The 26,698-nt window shown below is 36.8% G+C and overlaps 1 protein-coding gene across 4 annotated transcripts in view; it reads left to right on the top strand.

Moving 5' to 3' along the window:
• Positions 1 to 4,014: 4,014 nt before the first annotated feature.
• Positions 4,015 to 26,698, top strand: part of Lama2 (laminin subunit alpha 2) — a 621,901-nt gene continuing 599,217 nt past the window's right edge. For 3 of the 4 annotated variants that reach the window (XM_085842706.1, XM_085842705.1, XM_085842704.1), the window contains exon 1: positions 4,019 to 4,196. In XM_085842706.1, coding sequence (XP_085698832.1) covers positions 4,097 to 4,196 — 100 coding nt within the window. In that variant the 5' untranslated portion in view covers positions 4,019 to 4,096. Of the gene's footprint in view, positions 4,197 to 26,698 lie in introns of all 4 variants that reach the window. The other variant, XM_085842707.1, reaches the window with a different exon arrangement.

Below are 26,698 nucleotides of genomic sequence, written 5' to 3'. Positions count from 1 at the left end.
ACACAGCATGTCATCTACATGTGCAGGTTGGACACTTCGACAGTGGCTGATGAAATGAAAAGCTGATTGATTACTTTTATTTATTTCAGTTTAAATAATCAGTTATAACTGTGGTTGCTGCATTGCAAAGTTAAAATGCCAATACCTGAATAACCCGGCAGAAAATGCAATAGTCAATTAACTATTGACTATAAGAGACAAAGGTGGACTATGGGAAGTCCGGAAACCAAATAGGAATGCCATAATCAGTGGACTTTAGCAACAAAGACATTTCCAGAGGTATTCTCAGGTTTCATTGTGATAGAGTATTATCTCATCCAAGGGTGACAGGACACTTTGTGCACATGTGCTTGTATGTATGTGTATATATAATAATTTTACATTTTGAAAGTTTGGAGGGTATAGAAATTACAATATAGTATCATATTGAACACAAAAATACCACACATTTGTATATCTAAATCAGAAACATAAAGGGACAAATTGTGATCACTTGGAGTTTATATACACAATATTGGATTTAATAGGAAAAATATGTCAATGTAACTCACAGTGTAGACCATTGGGAAAAGTTGTGTTAACATAGATTGTAGTGACAATTTTGGAATTGTGATTTCTTTAAAATTTGCAGAAATATACGAATGTGGTTTCATTTTAATCCCAGGTATGGAAACATGGTGCTGCTTTGAATTGTCAGAAACAGCTGAATATGATTTGCCTTGTGCTCTAGCAGAAGTGTGATTTTGACAGTTGTGGACAGTTTCTATGATTGTGTGACATTAGGAATTCTGGGAACTTTTTAGAGGTACATAAATGCTAGAGACACACGAGGTGTGCTCCGTGGTTGCTAGTCATTCGGGGGGGAGGGTGGTTGCAGTTTGTTAGTAGTCATGTTCAAAGAAGAAACAAAAGCAAAGAAAGTAGATTCAGAGATCTCCCACTGTCCCTTTCCCTGTGCCTCCCCCTCTCTCCCTCTTCCTCTGTTCTTCTTTCTCTCATATCTAGTGTTAGGGACTGAACCCAGGGCCATAAATGGTGGGAAAAAGAAGAACCCACAAAATAGCAAGACCGACTATAATAGATGCAGGGAAGATTTTTTTTTTTGGTATTGCTGGGCTTCATTTATTTCTATTTTAATGTCAAATTTTAATATTCTTGTCACAAAAGTCTCATCCAGGAAGAAAACATTACGTTACGGTGGGTTCCTGTTGAAAACTTAGAGCCATTATCATATGATGGGTGTTAATAGAATGGCTGGCTACTTCACATTCTGATCAGAAACAAGGTAGATGTGTCAGTTCCCAGCCCTTGAATTTAACTTGGGATCATTGTCAGACCCACAAGGCCAGAAAATATATAAAGGATACAGATCAAAGGAGCAGTAGTAAATTGCTTAACATTTTGTATAGCGCAATTCTGTAAATAAGGATTCAATGCATGTTGACCAAATTAGTTGCATTCGTATCAGTATAGATATTTGAAAACTGAATATTAGAATTCCATTAAACCATGAAACATTTAAATTTTTGAAAGTATATTCGAGACGTGTGTTGAAATCTTTAAAGCATGTCTTAGGATGTTTAAAAATGTAAATTTACGTGGGGGATGGAAGTTGCTGAATTGCTTAGATGTCAACTTTCCTCCATTTAATTTATAGACTCAATTGCTGTCAAAGTTTCTATTACCTCTCTTATATAAGTAGAAATTGATGAGTTAGTGCTGTTGGAGTTCATAAAATCGAACATACTCTTGTGATCTAATGCAAATACCTGTGCATAGGTATTTATAACAACTATTAGTACTTATTCAGGCTTGGATGTAGTAAGGAGGCTTTAAAAACTCAGTGATTGTCTAAGCTTGGTGGGTCAAAAGATGAAAAGGAAGATGAAGTGGCAAATTAGGGAGTAATTTTAGGGTAGTAAGATGATCCAGCATGACATACTTATTCAAATCCACATTCATCTGAGGCAACAGCTTAATATGTGCTGTGCAGACAGGGTGATGATTGTGACGGCAGAGTCCCCACTTGTAACAAGTGCACCTTGATGAGGGAGCTGGGAACAGAGGACACTCACACACACACACACACAGACACAGACACCACACACACATACACACAGACACACATGCACACATATACATACACATAAACCACACATACACAACACACACACACTCCTTTTAATTTATGCTCTATTGATCTCAATCTAAAACAGTTCTAAAACAATAACGTAAAAATGTTCACCTTTATTAATGGAATCATTTTCTCTAAACAGCAGTAAAATTCAAAAGCTCAAGAATAGTTAAGAATTTTGTTTTTTTAAACTAGTACAGGGTTCTAAGGCTGTAATAGACAAACTGTGACAGAGATAAATATATATGTATATATCCCACAGGATGAACACATTTTGGGAAGAACAAAAGAAGTGAAAGTCATAATATGAAGAAATGATACTATTTGTATCAAATGTTGCCTCTATATGAGAGAGAGAGAGACAGAGAGAGCACCAGAGCCCTTATCTAAGTCTGTTTTTCAGACAGCACACATAGATGTACAGAAGCCATAGATCTAAAGTAGAAGCTTACACATGCCTTTAGGAGGGTTCCTGATGACGAGTAGATGTTAGCTGTGGATTCTCATCAGCTCTTTAAGAGAGTTACTGTCTATTACTATGAAATGAAAATATTGTAGCTTCTATGTGGCATCTTAAAAATGGATACATCTTAACTATAAACTAAAAAGAAAACATAGCCATTCATATAACAACCATATGCACTGCAGTATGGAAATAGATGTATAAATGACTTAGTAGTCCAATGACGTACAGAATTTCACTCAGTGGTAAGGGTCTGAAATGTTATATACATTTTGGTGAACTGGAAACCCACAAAACATTATCTCAGTTGGCTTAATTGGTGCATCCTGTAAAATTAGTAAATACAATTTTTTATTTGCAAGCAAACTGTCAGATTTCAATTTTAAAGCTTTTTTTTTTTTCTTAAAAATATTTACATGAGTTTCCCAAGGCTTTAATCCCAGCACTTGACAGACAGGGGCAGGTGCATCTCTGAATCTGAGACCATAGTGAGATCCTATTTCAAACTGACTACACACACACACACACACACACACACACAGAGTCATACACACTCACACATGCGGTAGCCCATTCAGAAGTTCAAAATGGAATCCTTTATGGTGTAGGCTTGCTCTTTCCTTGAGTGCATCATGATGCCAGGCTACACTAATACAAAGGGTATCCTGGGTGCCACCTAAAACCTGTGAAGTTGTTATTCCATGCCCTACTCAGAACCAGTGGCCTTGTCAATAACAACCTGTTATGGAGTGGCCATGTGAAGCCCTGTGACAGAGGGTAGAACATTGTTTTGTTGAGTTAAAAGGAAGAAGCCACCATGACTGATAAGCAGAAATCCTTGCAGACATTCCATTCCCTTTTAATAATGTCCCTTGGTTATAGGGACAGCTTCCAACCAGTGGAGTGATTTCAGAAACATTTCAGTAGAATTGGGACAGCTTTAGTCTATCATCCCCTGCTGCCTGCACAGCTGCCTTCCGGGAAGTTCCTTCCTAATGTGCAAGCCAGCGTGAGGTTCCCCTTGGGCAACTTCAGTTCCCTATAGTAGTTAGCACCATGACCTTGGGACAGTCTGGGATCACCTGGACCGAGGGCAGCTGCATATAATTTTGCCAGGACCTTCTGAGGAGTCAAAGTTTCTAGCTGTATGGCTTTCTTGGCGATAATGTTTTCCATCTGGAGGGATTTCACAGACCCCAGACTGCCTTGGTATCAATTACTCCCTTAACGCTAAAGAAGTTTGGATAACTCCTGCTAGAGGCCCTATTCCCTTGACAGAGGAAACACAGAGCACAGGTTCTTCCAATCAAGGACCCTTTAAAGGCCCAGGCCTGGGAAGGGGTGGGGACTGCCCTTTCTCACCCACCCTTGGGCGGTGGCAGGGCAGAGCTGGGGAGAACTGTCTCCTCCTCTTTCCCCCGCAGCTGCTCATTTCAGCTGGGTGGACCCGAGGCTGCAACTCCGTGGGCTCCCGCAGGAGTGGATCTGCTCCGGCCAGGATGCCTGCGGCGGCCGCCGGGATCCTCTTGGTCCTGCTCTTGGGGACGCTTGAAGGCTCCCAGACTCAGCGGCGACAGTCCCAAGCGCATCAACAGAGAGGTACAGTCCAGGGCGCCCTTTCCCTGGAGCCCTGCTCCTAACTGGCTTCAGCTAGAGAGAAAGAATTGCTGGTTGGGGACCACTTTCTCGCTTTACTTTAGGGCGTGCTCTTCCAGGCGCAAGGGACTGAACTCTTGCAAATTAAGAGTAAGACCCCCTGAGAGAGCTGTGCAGGGCACAAGGAACATCAAACTGCTCACTAAATCCTGGAAACTGGTCTACGGAAAACTAGTTCTAAAGTTCCCAAGGCAGACTTTTTTGTCTTTTCTTTTTTCCAATTGAGAGAAAAACGTTTCATCAAATTAGATTCCGTTCCTGCAGAGGAAAGCTCCCATCCCCACCCCCACCCCTGGCTAGCAGCTGTAGTTGAGTTTAGTAACTTTGAGTTAAGTAATTGTTTTCTTTTAACTTTAAGGATCCTGTTTCCAATTATTTACATAAAATAGTTAAGTATGTGGCTAACACCTCCACTCTCACATTTGTGAAACCTCCTCTCACTCAAAATAGACTAGACTTCTGTGTATTCTCAGACTCCAGTGGTCACCAACGCATCTCAGGGGCTTTGAGGGACAACTGTATTCAATGTAGCTAAATTATTCTTATCAGAGCATTCTATTGTTTTTGTGCATACATTTCTGAAAAGCTTAGGAGTCTTTAAAGAGTTAGCAGAGATTTTTACAAGATGCATGCACAACACCAAGAAACATAATTTGTAACACGTTCTTCCAGCAAGCATTTTCCAAAGATGAAAAACCTGAATCAGAATAAAAACATTTCAGAAATATGTTAACTTTGTTTCAACGGATTTATCCTCAAAAGTGCAAAATCTAGAAGAAAAAGCTTTAGAAAGTTGGATGAGGGTGAATCTGGTAATTTTTCTTGTTTAAAATTAACTGAAACTATGTTAGTAGTTCTCATGTTTGTTCTTGATTTAGACCAGCCCTTCACACAGGACTGTTTAAGAGGATATAACAGATAGCATAATCCCCTCACCATAATCTTTGATTATACTTCCTAGAATAAAAATGACTCCCACTTTCTCCAGATAACCTTCTATTTTTGCAGAGGTGAAATCGGGTCAGTGTGGTGCAAATAATAGAATTACTGAGACTGTGCTTTGGGGAACTATCCTTGACCCGTTAGTTTGAAAACAGAAAGTGCCACATTTAATGTTTGTCCTTTCTTCTATTGTGATTAACCATAGGTGGTTCTTTAATTCTACTGGGTAGCTGGGAGAGATAGGCTAGGTCTTTCTTTGCACTGCTCTCCACTTTCAATATGGCCAAAGCTTGCATTCTAGAGTATAGTCCTATACTGAGTTACTGAGAATTCTCTTTCATGTGTGTGTTCTTCCCCTGTGCTCTCTTTTTACATTTATTTATTTATTTGTAGTGGGGGATATACAAATGATGTGGTGAATGTGTGTGGTCAGAGATCAGTTTGGAAAAGTCAGAACTCCTTTCGCCCTCTGAGTTCTAGATATAAAAACATGGCATTATGCTTGGGCAAACACCCTTAGTCAAGGAGCCATCTCCTCTCTCCCCTGGGCTCTGTGACTGTCTTTGTTATAGCCATTTGCAGTGTGTTTAGAGAGTAGGTCTAGGATAAGAGATTTAAATTTATTAATAATAAAAAGTATATTTAAAATACATTTATGATGGCTTAAATTAGTGTAGTACCTTATAATTTAATGTACTTATACAGAAGCCATATACCCTTGGACCAGAAGATCTATTTTCATCTCTGTTGTTATTATTCCCACAGGGCTAATTTAAAACCTAAGGCTTGGAGTACTAGCCATGGAAGTTCACATAAGTAATGAGAATATTATTTTCAGAAACTAAAAGTATACCAAGTATAGTTCATGTTCACATTCACTTTTCTTGGGGCTATGGTCTCTTTCTTTTCCTTTTAGAAGGTTGTTTCAACTTTGATATTGCTTATCAGTAATAGTCACTGAATGTGGTTTGACGAAAAAAAATGTTTTTTTTTTTTTTTTTTTTTGTTGGCTAACATCAACTTCTCTGGTTTTGATTGTGTATACCAGCAGTGCCCTTCACGTCCTGGCACTAACTGAAGAATTCCTGTCTTCCCTTATAGACCAGTGTCAATCAACTAAGGATGTTGACATGTCCTGTAACACAGTGGTTCTCAACCTGTATATTGTGACTCCTTTAGAGAGGCAAACAACCCTTTCACAGGAGTCACCTAAGACCAGTAAAAAACAGATCTTTACATTATCATTCATAACAGTAGCACAATTATAATTTTGAAGTAACATCAAAAATAATTTTATGGTTGAGGGTCACTATAACATGAGGATCTATATTAGAGGGTCACAGAATCAAGAAGGCTGAGAGCTATTGCTGTAAACAGAATTAGAAACAATAAATTTTATTTATTTGCCTCTCATTTTTTCTTAAAAATATTGTATAGTTTCTATAGAATACTGAGTTGTAGTGCAAATATAATCGATTCAATAAGTTTGAATTTATAAAGAATAAGTTTCACTCTCCTATTTATAGCATCTAAATAGAGTGATTGAGTCAAAGTGAATTTACCTTTTAGCACAGAAGAAAATAAAATGCTGTGTGATATTCATGTGATTAATACCTAGAAGGGAAAATATAATATTATATGATCTGCAATTGAGGGAAAACAGTTTCACAAGAATATTGTATAGTGAGTGAGGTCCATCTGGCAGTGGGATAGCTTTCTTCTGCTCTTCTGTCTTGATATGTTGTTTAAGTTAACAGAAAGCCAGTTAGTTTGAAGTTGGTGAATAACAGGTTCAGAAATTTCAGAGGTCTCCACTTTCTAGAATCTGTATGAAATTCCTTTATTATTCATATCCAGATGCTAAATGATAAATTCTCTTCTGGAAATGTACTATCCCCATTATCTCTACAGGAATGAGGATGAAAATACCAGTGTGAATCACAGAAGTTTCAGTGTAAATATATAGTCTGGAACTGTGGCAGACAAGTCAACTTAGGAGCAGACAAGGTTAGCTCAGTGGAGTCCCTGACAGACAAATCCACAGGCAGGGAAACAATAGTTAAGGATGTGAAAGATGTTCACAGTAGGAACAGCCTAAGGGAAGACTTTATTGAAGAAGAAGGAGAAGAAGAAGAGGAGGGGATGGGGAGAAAAGAGAAGGAAGGAGAAGAAGGGATGGAAGGGGAGTGGGAAAAAGGGGAAGGAGGAGGGAAGGGAAGGAAAAGGGGCATGGGGAAGAGGAAGAACAAGAAGAAAAAAAGAAAAAAAGAGGGAAAGGAGGAAGAGGGAAATGAAGAGGAGGAAAAGGAGAAGGAGAAAGGGAAGAGGATATAAAAAATGTCTTCAGACATTAAGAAATTGACACATGAAAAGGAATGACAGAGCGTTTCTGAATTGGGTCCACAGAAGAATATGAGAAGTTGATAGGCTACACTCTAAACTGGGAATTCTCTTCCATTTGCCATGTTGCCCTTACCAAACATACTAAATAGTTGAGCAACAGCTGGGTACACCTTGCTTCTGACAATGTCCACATGGTGTTAAGGTGCCCAGCATGCCAAGTGTGCCCTAGGGCATCATGCTATATGGAGAGGAAGTTACAGCATGTGTTTCCTAGGGTATCATGTTATGTGGAGAAGAAGTTACAGCCCTTGCTGTGCTGTCTCCAGTCCTGTTTCAGTTCCAATGTTCGGGAATTACCATCTATTGTTTTTGGAGTGAACACTCATATTCCAATATCTGGGTTCTTAAAAATGTCAACAAAATGTTAAGTGTGTTTAAAAGTGTATTTAGATGCTTTCTGGAATTTAAAATAAAAACATGTTTTGGACAAACCTTTCTCATTTTTGGCAAAAATCCTTAAACATTTATTAAGGAATTTCGACATCACTAACAATTGCCTGATTTTAAAACATCATGTGTTATAAAGTGCAAGAACAGTTTATAAATGACCTAAGAGATTGTCATGAGGCTTATTCTGGTCAAAAATGCAAAGTTTTTTTTTTAACCTTTGTTTTACTACATTTATGATTTGATAGCTTATTTACTGTACACTGACCTAATAGTTTTATAAACCTTCTTTATAACATATAAAATTGAGAATAAGAACATATTCAAAATCATCTATTTATATAGAAGAGCTAATAAGGTTGATACAAATACTTTAAATTACATATATTCATATATGGAGATTTCTGTGTGGAGTCTTAAGGTTTTTTATATCCAGGGATATCGTGTAAAGTACTTAATTGCGTCTATTTCAAGGATGTTGGTCATTAAGAAGTAAAGATTGGACATGCTTTTATAGTTCTGTTTCAGCTGACTTCCTTAAATATAATTCAGCTTTACCTATGGTTATTATAAAGCTTAATTAGGTAATGCAAACATTCTACCCATGAGCGGCTGCTTTGGGGAAAGTGATGTCATCATTTTTGGGAGGGATTAAGCAAAAGGAATTTCAGAACAGAAGACTGGGGAGATGCCTCTGGGAGGGGAGCATTACACGCACAGCGTGCGGATACAAGTTCAGATCACCACTACCCTCGAGAAAGCCAGGAGTTGTAGTCATTGTCTACAACCATGGTTCAAGGTGCTGGAGAAATGAAGTTGTTCTCCAGGTTTATGGGGAATGTTTTCTCAGAAGTAAGATGAAAACCAGTGAAGGAAGACACTGATATTGATCTCTGGTTACCACATGAGCACACATTAATTGTATCATACATATATTAAATACAGTGCTCCAACCCCCATATTTTTCCAGATAGTTTCTACTATCCTACAATAGATATAAATAAAGTTTGCTTGATGGTACATTTCCCAATTCAGGGACTTCAGTTTTATTCATCAGAGCAGAGCAGAGCATTGGTACTTAATAGATCATTCATACATCTAATAAACACCAAATCATCTTTGACAGTCAATGTGCTTCACTCCTCCAATTAAAACACTACTTCTTTGGGTTCAAATAGATGTAATAGTACCTACTGTACACAGGTAAACTGTATAACATATCTCATACCTTTCTTCATACTATATGTCAAGATCAGAGGATCACACATCTGTCCCCAATGAAAGTAGCATACTTAGAAAGGGCCAAAGAATGGCAGAAACCTTAATCTGGACCATACACTGCAATTTCAGTGAGGTAGCTAGCTGTTACAGAAGACAAAGGATGCACAACATTGTGCTTACAGTCTCCAGAGATCTACTTTGCTTTTGAGCCAGGCTAGAGAGATTTCCAAATAGAGAGGAGTTGTTGATGTTGTTATTGTCATCATCCCAAGTCACTTGCCAAGCTTGCAGGTCTTAGTTTAGAGGTTTAGAGGCTAACAATTTTGCTATTGCTCACAGATATTACTATCCTTTTAACCCAAGAGATGGAAGATTAGGATTTGAGTATACTTAAAATATTTAGATTTGGTAGAAAGGAGATGGCTTGGTCAGAAGCCCAGGTTTGGTGAATAAAAAAATACAGGATGAAAATTAGTGGAAAACCAAAAACTGGCTAGTGCAAGATTCTTGTCAAGGTTGTATATCAAAAAGACACAAGACACAAGTCCTCATGCCTGTAGTCCTTATATTAGTTGGGATAGACATGGGGTGACAGGAATATGGTGAATATATAATGAAGTAACAAAGTCACACATAAAAGCAGAATGATAATACAGTTGATGATAAACACCCTGACAAGCATACAAGAGAGATAAGGCCCTGGAAGAGCAGGGAGATTGACTGCTAGTGCAAATGGATTGGGAAGAGTTGACCTCATGAAGGAGGTCAACTTGAGCAAATGCTGGTAGGTAGAGTGGAATGTCACTGCAGAGATCGGGTAGAAGCAGACTCACCACGCAGTAAGCAGAGTTGACTGAGCCACATTAGAGAGTGTTCAGAGAAATACTAGATGACACAGTATCAGTAGATCATTGTAAGTATCCAGTTTTATAGTCTATAAGTACATGAACTAGATTACACAACATAGGCCATTGTAAATATCCAGCTTTATAGTCTAAGTGAGATAGAAACAGTACAGGTTTTCATCATATTTAATAAAGGAAGAAAATCATACATCTTTTCTCATGTAGACACAGATCACTGGGGCTAAACCCAATGTCTAAGAATGAGATTATTTTCCATTCATTCCTTGTCCTGCATGTTCTGTGTGTGGTAGATATTAAGTGATTCCATATTGTAGAACATTCTACCTCAAAATGCTTCTTGCTATGAAACTCAGACTCCTGATCTGACATTTTCTTCCTTTAGTCATCAATACTGTCCCAAAATTCGAAGTGTGTCAGTACCGGTCTTCATAAATGCTTTTATGCAAGTGATATCCACAGCTATCTTTACATTCTGCCACTGTTCTCAGAAATACACTGTAATCTCCTAAGGGTAATTTTCACTTGTATGCACTTTACAACAAAAGTAAGGTACTTTCAGTCCCACATCTAGTCATCTGTAGTCTGGAGTTCCCTTTGCTATTATTATCCATTCCAATATCAAAGCTAACCTTTCGATATCATTGTGAAAGTGACAGAAAGATACATTGGTCTGTTGACCTCTTTTATGAAATGGACTTTGAAACATTGCCTATCTTATGAGCAGAAGTTTATTCTCTGTTCGGTTTCGATTTTTATAACTACTTTAAGAATCACTGTAAATCTTACAGTGACCTTTGGGCCAAAGTGATGCGATTTGGGCATGATTTAATTCTGTCATTGGAGACAAAAGTTACATGAAGATCGTGTAGTTTTTACCTTGCGGCTTTCCCTCCCTCCCTCCCTCCCTCCCTACCTCCCTCCCTCCCCCCCTCTTTCTTTCTTTCTCTCTCTCTTTCTCTATTTCCCTCTTTCTCTCTTTCTTCTTTTTCATTCTCTTTTAGCATCCTGCTTGAGAATAAAATATGGTAGTTGAAAGAGATGAAGAAGACATAGGTGGAAAATTTCACTTACCCTTCTCCTATTAAAGAGCACTGATATTTACTTTCTAAGCTGCTTCTGAGACAATCTGGATTTACACAGTCAATTAAAACTAAAGGTTTGTCAAAGATACATAATAACATAGATTAATTTTTCCCTTTGAATCCTCTTTCTTACTGTTTTTTGTTCTTTTGATATGAGGCTTCATGAACCCCAAGTTGTCTTAAAAATTCTATATAACCAAAATTGGCCTTGCACTCCTTGTGCTCCGCCTCCACAGCCCAGGTGAAGGGCTTACACGCTGGTGCTACCGCACACCTCTTTGCATTATCTTGAATGAAATCCAAGGCTGTACCCATCAGGGCCTCATATGTGTTAACAAGGGCCTTGATGCTGAGTTATACTCCAGCCTTTGAATATAGACTTTAATATTTGGAGACATGCCATGTAGTAAAGGATCAGGAAGTTAATTCTATGTGTGGGTCATTCCTCAGCACACTGTAAGAAGCATAATCTATCTCCAAGAGCAGGCTAATCATGTGAAGTCTGAATCATGAACACTGTGGGAGTGTTGTGGTGCCTGGCACTTAGGAATGGAACCTTGTGCAATGCTGCTATGTTTCCCCATATTTGTCCCCTAGGCTGACTCTGAGCTGCATGTCTCCCCAAAGCTCTCCATTTAACTGCTCTTGGATGCCAGATGGCTTAAATTGCTATACTAGTATCTAGTAGATTTTGTGAATTAGCATATTACTTACACAGTGTGGGTGTTTAGTGAGTTAATACAATTATTTTCATCTTGTAAAAGGGAAGGGATCTTGTCCTCCAGTCTGTCAAGGACAAAGAGCAATCCTAGTGTAGTTTTAGAAGTTCAGTTTTGTTCTTCCGATTTTATGAATTCTAAGTCCTCATCCCTTTATAAGTTTTAGATTTTTGTGTTTTATAAGATACATTAAAATCATTTCTTCCTGTATGAATTACATTATTCTAATTAGAAAACAGAGTCATTAGACTATACTCTTTATTGGTTATCTTTGTGTAAACTACATATGAAAATACAAACATATACTAAATAAATCTATGTAACAATGTAATGATCTATTAAATTTGAATCCCTAAATCTCTCCGGCTTGGATCGTGCTACTATAAGAAAGTATTAATTGGTTCTTTATTGGCTTTTCTGGAATTACTTCTGCAGGTTTCAAGCAATAGTATTCACTATGAAATGAATTTAAACATTCCACTTGATTTGTAAATGCTAGTGAATGAAAGAACAAGAGTAAGAACATATCCACTTAAGAATCAGAGATGGTTAGGCTAAAGCTTTCCACTAAAGAGAAGGAAAAATTGCTAACTTCATAACAATATTCAGACTGCCCTTTCAAAATAACCTAGTGAAAACAATATGTCAGTTGGTTATATTTCTGCTGCATGGGCATGCATCCCTATCTAGAGCTGCGTGGGCATGTGCACATATATCGAGAGCAATGAGCATGCATACATATCTTGATCTACATGGGCATACACATATCATAAGTGTCACTATCTGGACTTTTCTGTGATAAAAGTCTTTCATTAGTACATTTAGTATATTTAATTATTATTGATTAATTTATTGTCTCTTAATGTATTATAGTTTTCTAATTTATTTTAAAAAACATTATGTCTTTATAGAGTGTGCATTTTTGTGTCTTTACCCCAATTCCTTATAAGTGTCACAACTCCCAGACTCGTTGCTTGGTGTTCCTTTTGCAGTGATTAAGTTAAGACATAACTTATGAAGGAAAACACAAATTAATACGTTTTATCATGATGGGGAGACCTTGTCTCAGTTACCTGTCAGGAGGTTTTGTGAAACACTAAGCATATATCAACTTCTAGTAGTTCCTCAGTAATATGAATTAGTCTAAAGGCTGATATGGTGCCAAGAAATTCTCTGGCTCAACAAAATGCTTTTTCTCAACACTGGCTGACCAAATTTACCAAAGACAATTTGTGAAAGAATTTCTGTACTTGAGGAAAAAAATGCATGAATTCAAATATAATTAGAATTTCTACTGTTGTAGTCTGAACGTTGTATCTCAGCTTGTAATAACTACTTAGTACTGTTTGTCTCCTGAAACTTTCAATTTTCACACTCATTCCTCTGTTCTAGAAATAACTCTGGGAGAAGCAGCATGGAATTAGAAGATGACAATAATTAAATTGATAGAAAAGTCACGACTTAACTAACACCAAAATTTTGATAGATGAAGTTTGTCCTATTAGTATTTTAATCACGCTAGAAAATGCATGTGAAAGTGATTGGTAGTGGATCAGTGATTATTCTTCCTTTTTCTATTCTGCTTAACAATAATGATTTTAGCACACATGAGTATAATTTAGCTTATGAATGCAAAACACTCTAATTTTTTTTTTTTGAGACAGAGTTTCTCTGTGGAGCTCTGGCTGTCCTGGAACTCACTCTGTAGACCAGGATGGTCTCAAACTCAGAAATCTGCCTGCCTCTGCCTCCCAAGTGCTGGGATTAAAGGTGTACGCCACCACTGCCCAGCTCTAAAATATTTCTTGTGTATGCTCAAAACTATCTCACTGTAGAGGTGTTGAAAAATTCTGTCAGGATTACCCTGGTCAGCATGTGAGATAACAGGAAACACAAGCATCTGTAATTAACTAATCTTTATGTTACTAATTCGGCCTGAGAAGTGATTTGAAAAGGACAACACCATGTAGATATTTTGAATACTTTTTTGACACTGTATTTTCTTCAGTTAATTGGTGACTGTTGGTTTTCAGTATTTCTTAGTTTTAGATACTTGTTAATTATTAATAAAGCCTTAAGTGCATTTAGAAAATGACATCACAAAGTATATATCCTTGCTTGACATGTTTTGGTGAGGTGTAGTAAATATATATCGTAGAAAATATCTCCCTGCAGTCTGTTTATATTTTTATCAAAGAGAAATACTTGTCTTGAAAGACAGTTTCAATGCTAACTTGGAGAGGGAGATTTAAAAATATTGATTATATTATATATTAAATATAAATATTATTTGTACAAAATAATAATTTTAATTATGATCTTTTTATAAATGTATATATTGTTTATTGATTATATTCATTCTTCTAATCATCTCCTATTTCTCTTCCACTTCCTCCTTCCTATCCTCAAATAGTTTCTTTCTCTTTTCACATCTTTTCAAAAAATCTATATTATTCCATTTTCTTGGGCCATATACTAATAACACAAAAGGTAAATTGATATGAGAGGAAAACTTTAAATGTAGCTATCCCATTTTATTACTTTTGTGAAACATTCTAGACACATTTTATGCATAGGTAATGATATGTTTTATAATCCTTTTCCCCCTTTCCGTCATGTAGCCTTTGTTATGTTGATATATAGTCTTTGCATTCTTAATTTTCTTCAGAACTTCGCTTTAAATTGAAAATAGTATTTTTCATACAATAGGTTCTGACTATTGTTTCCACTCCCTTCAACTCCTCCCAGATCATCCCCATATCCTCACCCGTCCAAATTCACACCTTTTCTTGCTTTTAATAATTAAAAAATAGAGATCTTAATAATAATCATAATCATAATCATAAATTAGATGAAATAATAATGGAGAAACCATAATAATATAGAACAAACAGGAGAAAAGAACCAAAGAAAATCACAAGAAATTAGTACAGATTCAGAGACACATATATTCACATACACAGAAAACCTATAAAAACAAAATTGAAAACCATAATTAATAAGCAAAAAAAACCTGTAAGGCATACAAAACCCAAAACCAACCAACCAAAAGACAAAAGCCATACATACTTTGAGACTAAAAAAGCAAAACAAAAATTAAAAAGGGTGTGTGTGTGTTTTGTGTGTGTGTGTGTCTGTGTGTGTGTGAGAGAGAGAGAGAGAGAGAGAGAGAGAGAGTGAGTTTGCTATACAATCCTTGACATGGGGTCTGCCATTAGCAATGTAGTTTGTAGATACAAGTGTGGTTTGTATATACAGTAAGACTCCATTAGAGAAACCAATTTTTCCTCATGAGCAGTTACCATCAAAAGACAGCTTTTGGTTTAGGGATTAAGGCTTGTGTTCATTTCTTCGCTCAGTACTGGGGTCTCATCTGACTTAGATCTGTGCAGGCCCTGTGTATACTGTCACAGTCTCTGTGAGTTCATAGATATATATGTCCTGTTGTCTCCATAAAGCTTTGTTTCTTTGCCTTCTCATCCTATCTGTCTGTTCCAATGTCTCTGCCTTCTCTTCCTGAGCTCTCTGAGCCCTGAGGGGGCAGATTTGATAGAAACATCCCATTTAGGAATGAATTTGCTCTATCCTGATGTACTGTATCCAGATGTAGGTCTCTGTATTTGTTCCCATCTGGACAGGAAGAGGTTTCTCTGAAGATGGTTGAGTAAGACACTGACCTATGAGAATAGTAGAATGTTGTTATGAGTCATTTTATTGCTGTGTTTCTTTAGCAAATAGTCGTTGGTTTTCCCTAGGTCCATAGCCTATCAAGTTCATGGCAGCCTGAGCAGGTCTAGCATGAGTTCTATCTCATGGATTGGTTGGTTACTACCACAATGTCTGTGCCACTATTGCATCAGCATATCTTGCAGTCAGGACATCATTGTAGATAGAAGGATCTGTAACTGACTTGGTGTTTACCTTTCTCTTCTGGTAGCATATAGACTACTTTCTAGTACCATGAATAGCAGTCAGTAGGCAAAGGCTCTATGTAGGCACTGGCTTGGCTTATCTGTCTTCAGTGAAGTAGGTAAGTATTGTCTTCAGCAATGGTAACTTAACACCAATTTGTGGAGACAAGCCAACAGTCTTCACCATAATTTGGATCACTATGGGGTTTTTTACAAGGACTCCTGGGCCATCAACTTGATTATATATAAGCCATTTCAGATATTGGAGATTTCATTTGGTGATAAGAGATATCTTGCTGGCGGTTTGTCTCCACTGTTATTTGGTGATTTCACTTAGATTTCTTTCATATATGTATGGATTTTAAGAAGATCTACTATATTAATTTTCCTTATGGCCACCTCAAATGGTTTCTAGTTTTGGATGTTCCTTGCTCTATTTCCTCCTACACCCATCCTTCCCCTCCCCTTCACTCTTTGATCTTCCAGTTCCAGAAACCCCCCTTTAACCCTAACTATTCTAATGTTCCTTCTTAGGGAGATCCTTCGATTCATCCTAGGCTATACAAATCTGTGGTTATAGGGGTTATAGCTTGCTTACTGAAGACAACAGCTAACATCCACTTAATAAACCAATACATACCACATTTGTCTTTTTGTAGCTGGATTACCTCAGTCAGGATGATTTTCTTATACTTCCATTTACTTGTCTACAAAGTTCTGAGTAATATTCCATTGTACCACAATGTACCACAAAGTACCACAATGTACCACAAAGTGTACCACAATTTCTCTATCTGTTGATCAAACATTCTTTTTCATTTCTTTTTATTTTCCTCCTTAACCTTATGGAGAATGTTTTCTGATCGACTTTGCATGATTGATTTTATACACTGTGGGTTTTTTTTTTATTAGATATAGTCTTCATTTACATTTCAAATGAAAATGAAACTATCCTAGTTTCCTCTCCAAAAATCCCCTATTCCCCCCATCCCCCTGCTCCCCAACACACCCACCTCCTGCTTCCTGGCCCTGGCATTCCCCTATACTGGGGCATATAATCTTCACAAGACCAAGGGCCTCTCCTCCCATTTATGGCCAACTAGGGCATCTTCTGCTACTTATGCAACTAGAAACACAAGCTCTGGGGCTAATGATTAGTTCATATTGTTGTTCCTCCTACAGGACTGCAGACCCCTTCAGCTCCTTGGGTACTTTCTCTAGCTCCTCCATTGGGGGCCCTGTGTTCCATCCAATAGATAATGGTGATAGCCAATTTTACTATATTAATCCTGCCAATTCATGAGCATGGGATATCTTTTCATCTTCTGAGGTCTTCTTTTATTTCTTTCTTAAGAGACTTGAAGTTTTTAACACACAGATCTTTTACTTCCTTAGTTAGAGTCACACCAATGTATTTTATATTATTTATGACTATTGTGAAGGGTGCTGTTTCCATAATTTCTTTCTCAGCCTGTTTATCCTTTGTGTACAGAAAAGCCACTGAATCGTTTGAGTTAATTTTATACCCAGCTAATTCACTGAAGTTGTTTTTCAAGTTTAGGAGTTCTCTGGTGGAATTTTTGGGGTCAGTTATATATACTATCATATCATCTGCAAAAAGTGATATTTTGACTTCTTTTCCAATTTGTTTCCCTTTGATCTCCTTTTGTTGTCTAATTGCTTTGGCTAAGACTTCAAGCACTATATTGAATAGATAGGGAGAAAGTGGGCAGCCTTGTCTAGTCCCTGATTTTAGTGGGATTGCTTCAGGTTTCTCTCCATTTAGTTTGATGTTTGCTACTGGTTTGCTGTATATTGCTTTTATTATGTTTAGGTATGGGCCTTGAATTCCTTATCTTTCCAAAACTTTTATCATGAGTGGATGTTGGATGTTGTCAAATGCTTTCTCAGCATCTAATGAGATTATCATGTGGTTTTTGTCTTTGAGTTTGTTTATATAGTGGATTACATTGATGGATTTCCTTATATTAAACCATCCCTGCATCCCTGGGATGAAGCCTACTTGATCATGGTAGATAATTATTTTGATGTGTTCTTGGATTCAGTTAGCGAGAATTTTATAGATTATTTTTGCATCAATATTCATAAGGGAAATTGAAATTCTCTTTGATGGGTCTTTGTGTGGTTTAGGTATCAGAGCAATCGTGGTTTCATAGAATGAATTGGGTAGAGTACCTTCTGATTCTATTTTATGGAATAGTTTGAGGAGAATTAGAATTAGGTCTTCTTTGAAGGTCTGATAGAACTCTGCACTAAACTCATCTGGTCCTGGGCTTTTTTTGGTTGGGAGACTATTAATGACTGCTTCTATTTCTTTAGGGGATATGGGACTGTTTATATTTTTAATTTGATCCTGATTTAACTTTGGTACCTGGTATCTGTCTAGGAAATTGTCCATTTCATTCAGGTTTTCCAATTTTGTTGAGTATATCCCTTTGTAGTAGAATCTGATGATGTTTTGGATTTCCTCAGATTCTGTTGTTATGTCTCCCTTTTCATTTCTGATTTTGTTAATTAAGATAGTGTTTCTGTGCCATCTAGTCTGGCTAAGGATTTATATATCTTGTTGATTTTTCTCAAAAAACAGCTCCGTTTGTTTCCACTTGTTTGATTTCAGCCCTGAGTTAGATTATTTCCTGCTGTCTACTCCTCTTGGGTGAATTTGCTTCTTTTTGTTCTAGAGCTTTAAGGTGTGCTATTAAGCTCCTAGTGTATGCTCTCTCTAGTTTCTTTTTGGCAGCACTCAGAGCTATGAGTTTTCCTCGTAGGACTGCTTTCATTGTGTCCCATAAGTTTGGGTATGTTGTGGCTTCATTTTCATTAAACTCTAAAGAGTCTTTAATTTCTTTCTTTATTTATCCTTGACCAAGGTATCATTGAGTAGAGTGTTGTTCAGCTTCCACGTGAATGTTGGCTTTCTATTATTTATGTTGTTGTTGAAGATCAGCCTTAGTCCATGGTGATCTGGTAGGATGCATGGGATTATTTCAATATTTTTCTATTTGTTGACGCCAGCTTTGTGACTGATTATAAGGTCAATTTTTGAGAGGGTAGCATGAGGTTCTGAGAAGAAGGTATAACCTTTTGTATTAGGATAAAATGTTCAGTAGATATCTGTAAAATCTATTTGTTTCATAACATCTGTTTGTATCACTGTGTCTCTGTTTAGGTTTTGTTTCCAGGATCTTTCTATTGCTGAAAGTGGAGTGTTGAAGTCTCCCACTATTATTGTGTGCTGTGCAATCAATGTGTGCTTTGAGCTTTACTAAAGTTTCTTTAATGAATGTTGATGCCCTTGCCTTTGTAGCATAGATGTTCAGAATTGAAAGTTCATCTTGGTAGATTTTACCTTTGATGAGTATGAAGTGCCCCTCCTTGTCTCTTTTCATAACATTGTGTTAGAATTCGATTTTATTCGATATTAGAATGGCTACTCCAGCCTGTTTCTTCAGACCTTTTGCTTGCAAAATTGTTTTCCAGCCTTTCATTTTGAGGTAGTGTCTGTCTTTATCCCTGAGATGGGTTTCCTGTATGCAGGAAAATGTTTACTTAGGGTCCTGTTTACTTAGCCAGTCTGTTAGTCTATGTCTTTAATTGGGCAATTGAGTCCATTGATATTAAAAGATATTAAGGAAAAGTAATTGTTGCTTCCTGTTATTTTTGTCGTTAAAGTTGGTATTCTGTTCTTGTAGCTATCTTTTTTTAGGTTTGTTGAAGGATTACTTTCTTGCTTTTCTAGGGTGTAGTTTCCCTCCTTGTGTTAGAGTTTTCCCTTTATTTTCCTTTGAAGGACTGGATTCATGGAAAGATATTGTGTGAATTTGGTTTTGTCATGGAATAATTTGGTTTCTCCATCTATGGTAATTGAGAGTTTTGCTGGGTATAGTAGCCTGGGCTGGCATTTGTATTCTCTTAGGGTCTGTATAACATCTGTCCAGGATCTTCTGCTTTTCATAGTCTCAGTTGCGAAGTCTAGTATAATTCAAATATGTCTGCTTTAATATGTTACTTGACCTTTTTCCCTTACTGCTTTTAATGCATTTGTTGTTCTGATTATTATGTGTCGGGATGCATTTCTTTTCTTGTCCAGTCTATTTGGAGTTCTGTAGGCTTCTTGTATGTTCCTGGGCATCTCTTTCTTTAGGTATGGGATGTTTTCTTCTATAATTTTGTTGAAGATATTTCTGGCCCTTTAAGTTAAAAATCTTCATTCTTATCTACTCCTATTATCCTTAGGTTTAGTCTTCTCATTGTGTTCTGGATTTTCTGGATGTTTTGAGTTAGGAGCTTTTTGCATTTTGCATTTTGATTGTTGTGTCCATGTTTTCTATGGAATCTTCGCACCCGAGATTCCATCTTCTATCTCTTGTATTTTGTTGCTGATGCTCACATCTATGGTTCCTGATTTCTTTCCTAGGGTTTCTATCTCCAGATTTGTCTCCCTTTGGGTTTTTGTTATTGTTTTTACTTCCATATTTAGATCTTGGATGGTTTTATTCAATTCCTTTACCTGTTTTTTTTTTTTTTTTTTTTTTTTTTGTGTGTGTGTGTGTGTGTGTTTTCCTGTAATTCTTTAAGGGATTTTTTTGTGTTTCTTTTTTTAAGGACTTCTACCTGTTTAGCAATTTTCTCATGCGTTTCTTTAAGTGAGTTATTAATGTCCTTCTTAAAATCCTCTACCAGCATCATGTGATACAATTTTAAATCTGAATTTTGCTTTTCTGGTGTGTCGGGGTATCCAGGACTCACTGTGGTTGGATTACTGGGTTCTGATAATGCTGAGTGGTCTTGGTTTCTGTTAGTAAGATTCTTAAGTTTCCCTTTTGCCATCTGGCAATCTCTGGTGTTAGATGTTCTAGCAGTCTCTGACTGGAGCTTGTTCCTCTTGTGAGTCTATTAGCTTTTGTCACCACTCCTGGGAGACTACCTCTCTCCTCAGTCCTGGGGGGTCAGAGCCCTCCCTGGAGGCAAAACCTCCTCTGGAGGGGAAGGTGCACAGAGGTCTGGGGATAAGCTCTGCCTCCTGACTTTGGAGGAAGGCTGGAAGAGACCCTGTCCAATAAGCTTGTTGCTTCTACAGCACGTGTGCTCTCCTGCAGGGACCATCTCCTACACTGAGTTTCTTACATTGTATTATCTGAGACATATTGACAACAGAATTCCAAAGCCACTTCAAGTTGGCAAAATGTTATATTCACGTATTAATTCCTTTGGAGACAACCTTTTTCTTTCCTCTTTTCTGAAGTGTCTGCTGTGATGTTAATGTTCACTTAATTGTGAGTTAATTTCTGCTCACCTTTCCTTAGGGTTCTAGGATTTATTATGCCTTAAGATATGCTTGCTAAGAAAAATTTAGGAACATAAAATCTTTTTTACCTTAGTGGATTATTAACAAAATAATAGGTTACAAAGTTGCATGGAGGTCGGGATGTGGGGTGGAACTAGGAAGATTTAAAGTGAGGAGCAAGGATGAATGCAATGAAAATACACTCAGCTGTATGAAATTCTAAAAGAATTAATAAAAATACATTTAAAAAGAGAAAACAACAGCCAGTTTTGAAGAGAGTAGAAAAATACTAGGTAATATATATAAAGCATTTAGAAGCAAGCTATAAAGCATGCTGTTTCCTTTGTTTTAGTTATTTTTAATCTAATTTTTAGGTAAAAACTATATTATTGTGCATGCATACAATAAAACTCACATCTCCCCTCCTTTCATTTTCTCCCTAAAAGCCTCTACCACTCTTCCTTCTCAACTTAATATGCAAAAATCTTACAAAATTCACTCAGTGTGCATGTGTTTAGGACAGTCAACTGGAGAATGAGCAGCCTCTCAGGACCAACATCCCTGAAGAAAATTGCCTCTTCTTCACCCAAGCCACCATGCCAAATCTCTTCAGTGAGTGGTGGAATTTCATGAATCCCTCCAAAGCCAATGGTGGAGTGTTGACTGGATTGAATTTACACAGGTCTTGTACATGAAGTCATAGCTGCTATGAATGCTGACATGGTTTTTAAAAGTGTTTATTGACAATGATTTTCTTCAGATTTACTTGTCCTGGAGTGTTATTCATAAATAATTTCACTATGTAAAATCTTTTCATAATGTTGACAAATATCTTGTTATAGAATGTGCTTTTCATAACACGTTGGGGAAAAGGGTATCATCCAATTGGCCCTTTTATGATACTGTTTGAGCTTAAATTCTAATAGTGAGGTTCCTAATGGATAGAATCTTTAGTTCAAGAACTATAATTTTGCATTGGAAATCCAGCTCATGTGAGTGTTAAACATGCACATCTTGAAATTAGATTTTTCTGGAAGCTAAGCTCTAGAATCATACCTTGTTCAGAGAATAATGTTGGGTGAATTATTCTGCTTCTTTCAAGCATTCTTTTGTCTCAGCTCCAAACTTTGTCTCTGTAACTCCTACCATGGGTGTTTTGTTCCCAATTCTAAGAAGGGGCAAAGTGTCCACACTTTGGTCTTCATTCTTCTTCAGTTTCATGTGTTTTGCAAATTGTATCTTATATCTTGGGTATTTTAAGTTTCTGGGCTAATATCCACTTATCAGTGAGTACATATCATTTGAGTTCTTTTGTGATTGGGTTACCTCACTCAGAATGATGCCCTTCAGGTCCAACCATTTGCCTAGGAATTTCATAAATTCATTCTTTTTAATAGCTGAGTAGTACTCCATTGTGTAAATGTACCACATTTTTTTGTATCCATTCCTCTGTTGAGGGGCATCTGGGTTCTTTCCAGCTTCTGGCTATTATAAATAAGGCTGCTACGAACATAGTGGAGCATGTGTCTTTCTTACTAGTTGGAACATCTGGATATATGCCCAGGAGAGGTATTGCTGGATCCTCCGATAGCACTATGTCCAAGACTTAGAATTGATATGATACATGTTACTTTTTTTCTGTTCAATTGTCAGTTAATATAACATACAGGTAGAGTTTGCTGTAGTTTGGATAGGTATCTCAAATATCCATTTATAAGCATAGGTCTCTAGTATGGCAGGATGGAGGGGCATTATGGCCCATTCAGAGGCTGGTGGGGCATTGTTGAATCATGGGTGGCATGACACCAAAGTGGACTATGGAATCTCTCCTTGTATACTCTCAGCCTCTTGACCTTAGATATATGTACTTCAGGGAAAGCATCTGGCCTAGTCATACTAGTCAAAAACCCAAGCCAATGGGACTGCTCAGCCTTGAATTTGCACACCCAACACTCTAAGATAAAATAAACTTTGCCTTGATTACTAACACAGATTCTACAAATTAAATGTCTAATCTCAAGTAACTATGAAACATATCATAGTTGAATAAATACCATAAAGCCATGACTGATTGATTATGTTTGTTATAGTTGCCTTTTCTATCATGTTGCTATCATATTCTCTACATCTGTGGAGCATATGGCATCATGAGTGTAGCATTTGCATCTTCAATCTATGATGGATATTACAGTATAAACAGTAGCTGGAGATGCAGGGGATCAATGTTAAGAGTGGATGGCAGACCAATCATGATAAGGGGACAAAACTCCATATATTTTACATCTTAAAATGGATTCAGATTCTTCATAAATTGTACATTTTTCACTCAGCACTGAAAGAAACATTTGAAGTCTGAGAAATTTAACATGAAAATTATATCATCATAACAATATTTATACATGATAGTATTTGGATTTATTTAGAATATACCTATAAAAAACTTAAAATACATGTTTTAAAGAATGTAGTAATATATATTGATTTCTCATGCTCTCAAATGAAACATATATCCATTTTACCATGTGATTAAGATAACTGTCCCTTATCCACATCTATGATTTATTTTTACAGTCCATTCATAAATAGTTAGAAATAACTTAGAATCCATACTTTCTTATTTCTTATTAACATATTTTGTCCTTTCATGATAGGTTTGTGTATGGTTTTCTACACTAGGATGTTGAATTTGTTATAATTCACTCTGTAAATTATGGGTGTTCAAATCTAACATGTGTTTGAACAATACCAGAATCTCACAGTGAAATTATTTCACTGAATTTTTTTTTTTTGTAAACCATTCATTGGAATTGTATTTTGTGCACCACATTCCTTTGACGTCATGAAGCCTTTCATTCTGTTTCATTATAAAAGGAATTTCAAATATTTTACTCAACAATAAGAGAATTCCAGAACCATTGACATTTATATAATTTTAGACCTTAAAGTCTTTGTTGAGCACTAGCATGCATTATGTGCACTTTCAATTCAGTTTTGAAGAAATGACCATTGATTTACATAGTCATTACATAGAAGAGTTCTGTTTAAATGTCATAGCGTGATTTCAGGGTGAATTGTGCTCCTTTCTGAAATAAATTGAAAATATTTTGTAATGTAGTTGCAGTTATAAGATAAAACAATTATTGGGTAAAATGAGATGAATTATGGATTATAAACTTTCTTAAAGCCTTTGTAGATCATAAGGTATAATTGTAGTTTTTCTCCACAATATCCCTTTATTCTATACTTTTTTTAAAAATCAAGATTTGTGCACAATTATTATAGGCTTGAGATGTAGCTCATTTGGCAGAATAATTGATTAGCATCCCCAGAGCCCTGTGTTTGACCCCTAGCAATATATAAAATGTATTGTGATATATGCCTGCTATTCCATTCTAGTAGTTCAAAACCAGCGGTTATATGACACCATGTTTTATAAAGCACAAAGTATTTTGCTTGCAACATCTATCATCTATCTTATATCATCTATCTTTCTAGCTACCTATCATCTATCAATATATCATCTATCTATATCATCTATCAATCTATCATCTATATCATCTCTCTATATCTCTATCGCCTATATATTCAATCTATCATCTGTGTTTCTATCTATCTATCTATCTATCTATCTATCATTAATATATCCATCCATCCATTCGCCTATTCATTTATCCATCTATCATCTATCAATTTCATTTCCCAAACTTAAGGGACAGATCTTACTGTGAATACCATCTTCCACTAGATGACAAATTTCAAGTCTGTGTTGGTTAAAATGTTGCAGTCTGGGCTAAGAGGGAGATATCTTCATTGAAGGAGGAAACAAAAGCAAAGATAAATGAAATGCCCTTGGGTTGAAATGTTGGTGCTAGCAACTCGTCTGTCCCCACAAGTCTCATACTTGCCAACAGTCCTTTTTATTTATTTAATTAATTTATTTGGCTTGAAAGAGCTTTACAGTGCTGAACCAGCAAGGAAATTCGTCTTGTAATCAGGTTAACACTATCAGTTCTGGAACCATTTCTTCATGGACCTGAGATCAGAGACCAAAGCCCAAGACACATCTACTGCAGTCACTGTGATGGGAGGAACTCTGTAAACTCCTCCAGGGTGATATCACTTGATATCACTCTCAGCACCCAATGTCAAAACAGTACTACAGCCCTCCTCCTCCTTGTCCTGGTCAGGAGAGGAAAGGGTCCCCAACTTAGTAGCACCCTCAAACAGTAGTTTTCTTTCTCATCAGTGTGCTAACCACAGTCTCAATTCCTCAGCTTGTTTTGAGGGAATCTTCATACAGCAACAGATCAGGCTCAGAAATGCCCTTGATGCAGGCTGTAATAAGCTCTTAATTTCCAACAACACAGTTTTTCTTTTCTCCTCTTTTCCTAGCTCGCAATATGTGGGAGTAGAGTTTCCTGCTGAGTTTTTTAGTGTTATTGTCAGGTCAGAAACCTAGCATAGTAACAGGAAGTATGCTATACTGCATCTAGAAGCCAGAGCATAATAAGCATTGTTAATTTAGTTAAAAGAGAGACAGCTGCTTACGATTACTCTTCTTGTGTATGTGTGGGAGTTAACAGAATAATGTCTCTTTTCCAAATTATGCATGGTTTTCATTTGCTTATATGTGAAATTTAATTGAAGGAATTAAGAAGCTGAATGAAATAATGAGCTGTTTGGAAGGGAATCAAGCTATTGCTGCTCACTTAACTGCATGTTTGTATAGAGTCTTAGAAACCAGATAATCCTCAAATCTTTCTTTACTGCATGTTATATCCTGGGTTATTGTTTCCAGTGAAATATGTAGAATGCCATTTTACTTTTGAAATCAACCTTTCTGGTAACTATTACTCAGAGCCCTGGTCTAACTAATGGCTTACAGTTGGACCACTCTTGTTTTCAGATATGTGATTTGAAGTGTTTAGATTTTATACATATATGCAGACATGTATAAAGAGCTTCTTTGCAAAATACACTTTGTATATTGAGTTTATACCTTCCATCTTCATTTGGCTTTTAAAACCCTTGAGTATTTTTTCTTCTTTCTAAGGGGTCATACCAATTACGTGCAAGACAACCTATTCATGTAGGCTCAACTATACTTGAGATTCACTGAGGATACAGAATATTGCAATTATGACTTTACAGCAGAGTAGGAAGCTGCTCTGAATTGTGGGATTGTCAGAAATATCACAAAGGCATGATTTATGCTTTAACTTAACTCTTTGAGGGATAGTTCATATCTAATACAGCATGGGTAAAAATGTAAAGATATATGTTTTTTTGTTTTTGTTTTTGTTTTTTTGACAGGGTACTCACTCATATAAGCACCACCCCAGTCAGGAAGTAGGACATTTCCCTTTTTCGGGGTGTCCTCCTAGGCCCTCCCGGGGAGGGCGCCATATCCCCCCACACGATTCAAAGTCTCGTCAGCTTAGTTGCTTTCCTTGTAGAATTTGTCCTGGAAATTTCCAAACCTAAGCAATCCAGTTCTCTTCTCCTTAGGTCACTCCTTCTGCCTAACTTGATCATTTTGTTTAAAAGGTCACGCTTTATGTCCATTGCTATTTGTCCTCCAAGCTGCCAGGATTTTCCATGTACAA

The sequence above is a fragment of the Mus caroli genome, unplaced genomic scaffold (genome assembly GCF_978045245.1).
Source record: "Mus caroli unplaced genomic scaffold, Mus_caroli_1 scaffold_9, whole genome shotgun sequence".
NCBI lineage: Eukaryota > Metazoa > Chordata > Mammalia > Rodentia > Muridae > Mus > Mus caroli.
The sequence above is the reverse complement of the archived record's forward strand: the minus strand, read 5'-3'. Positions and strand labels throughout refer to the sequence as shown.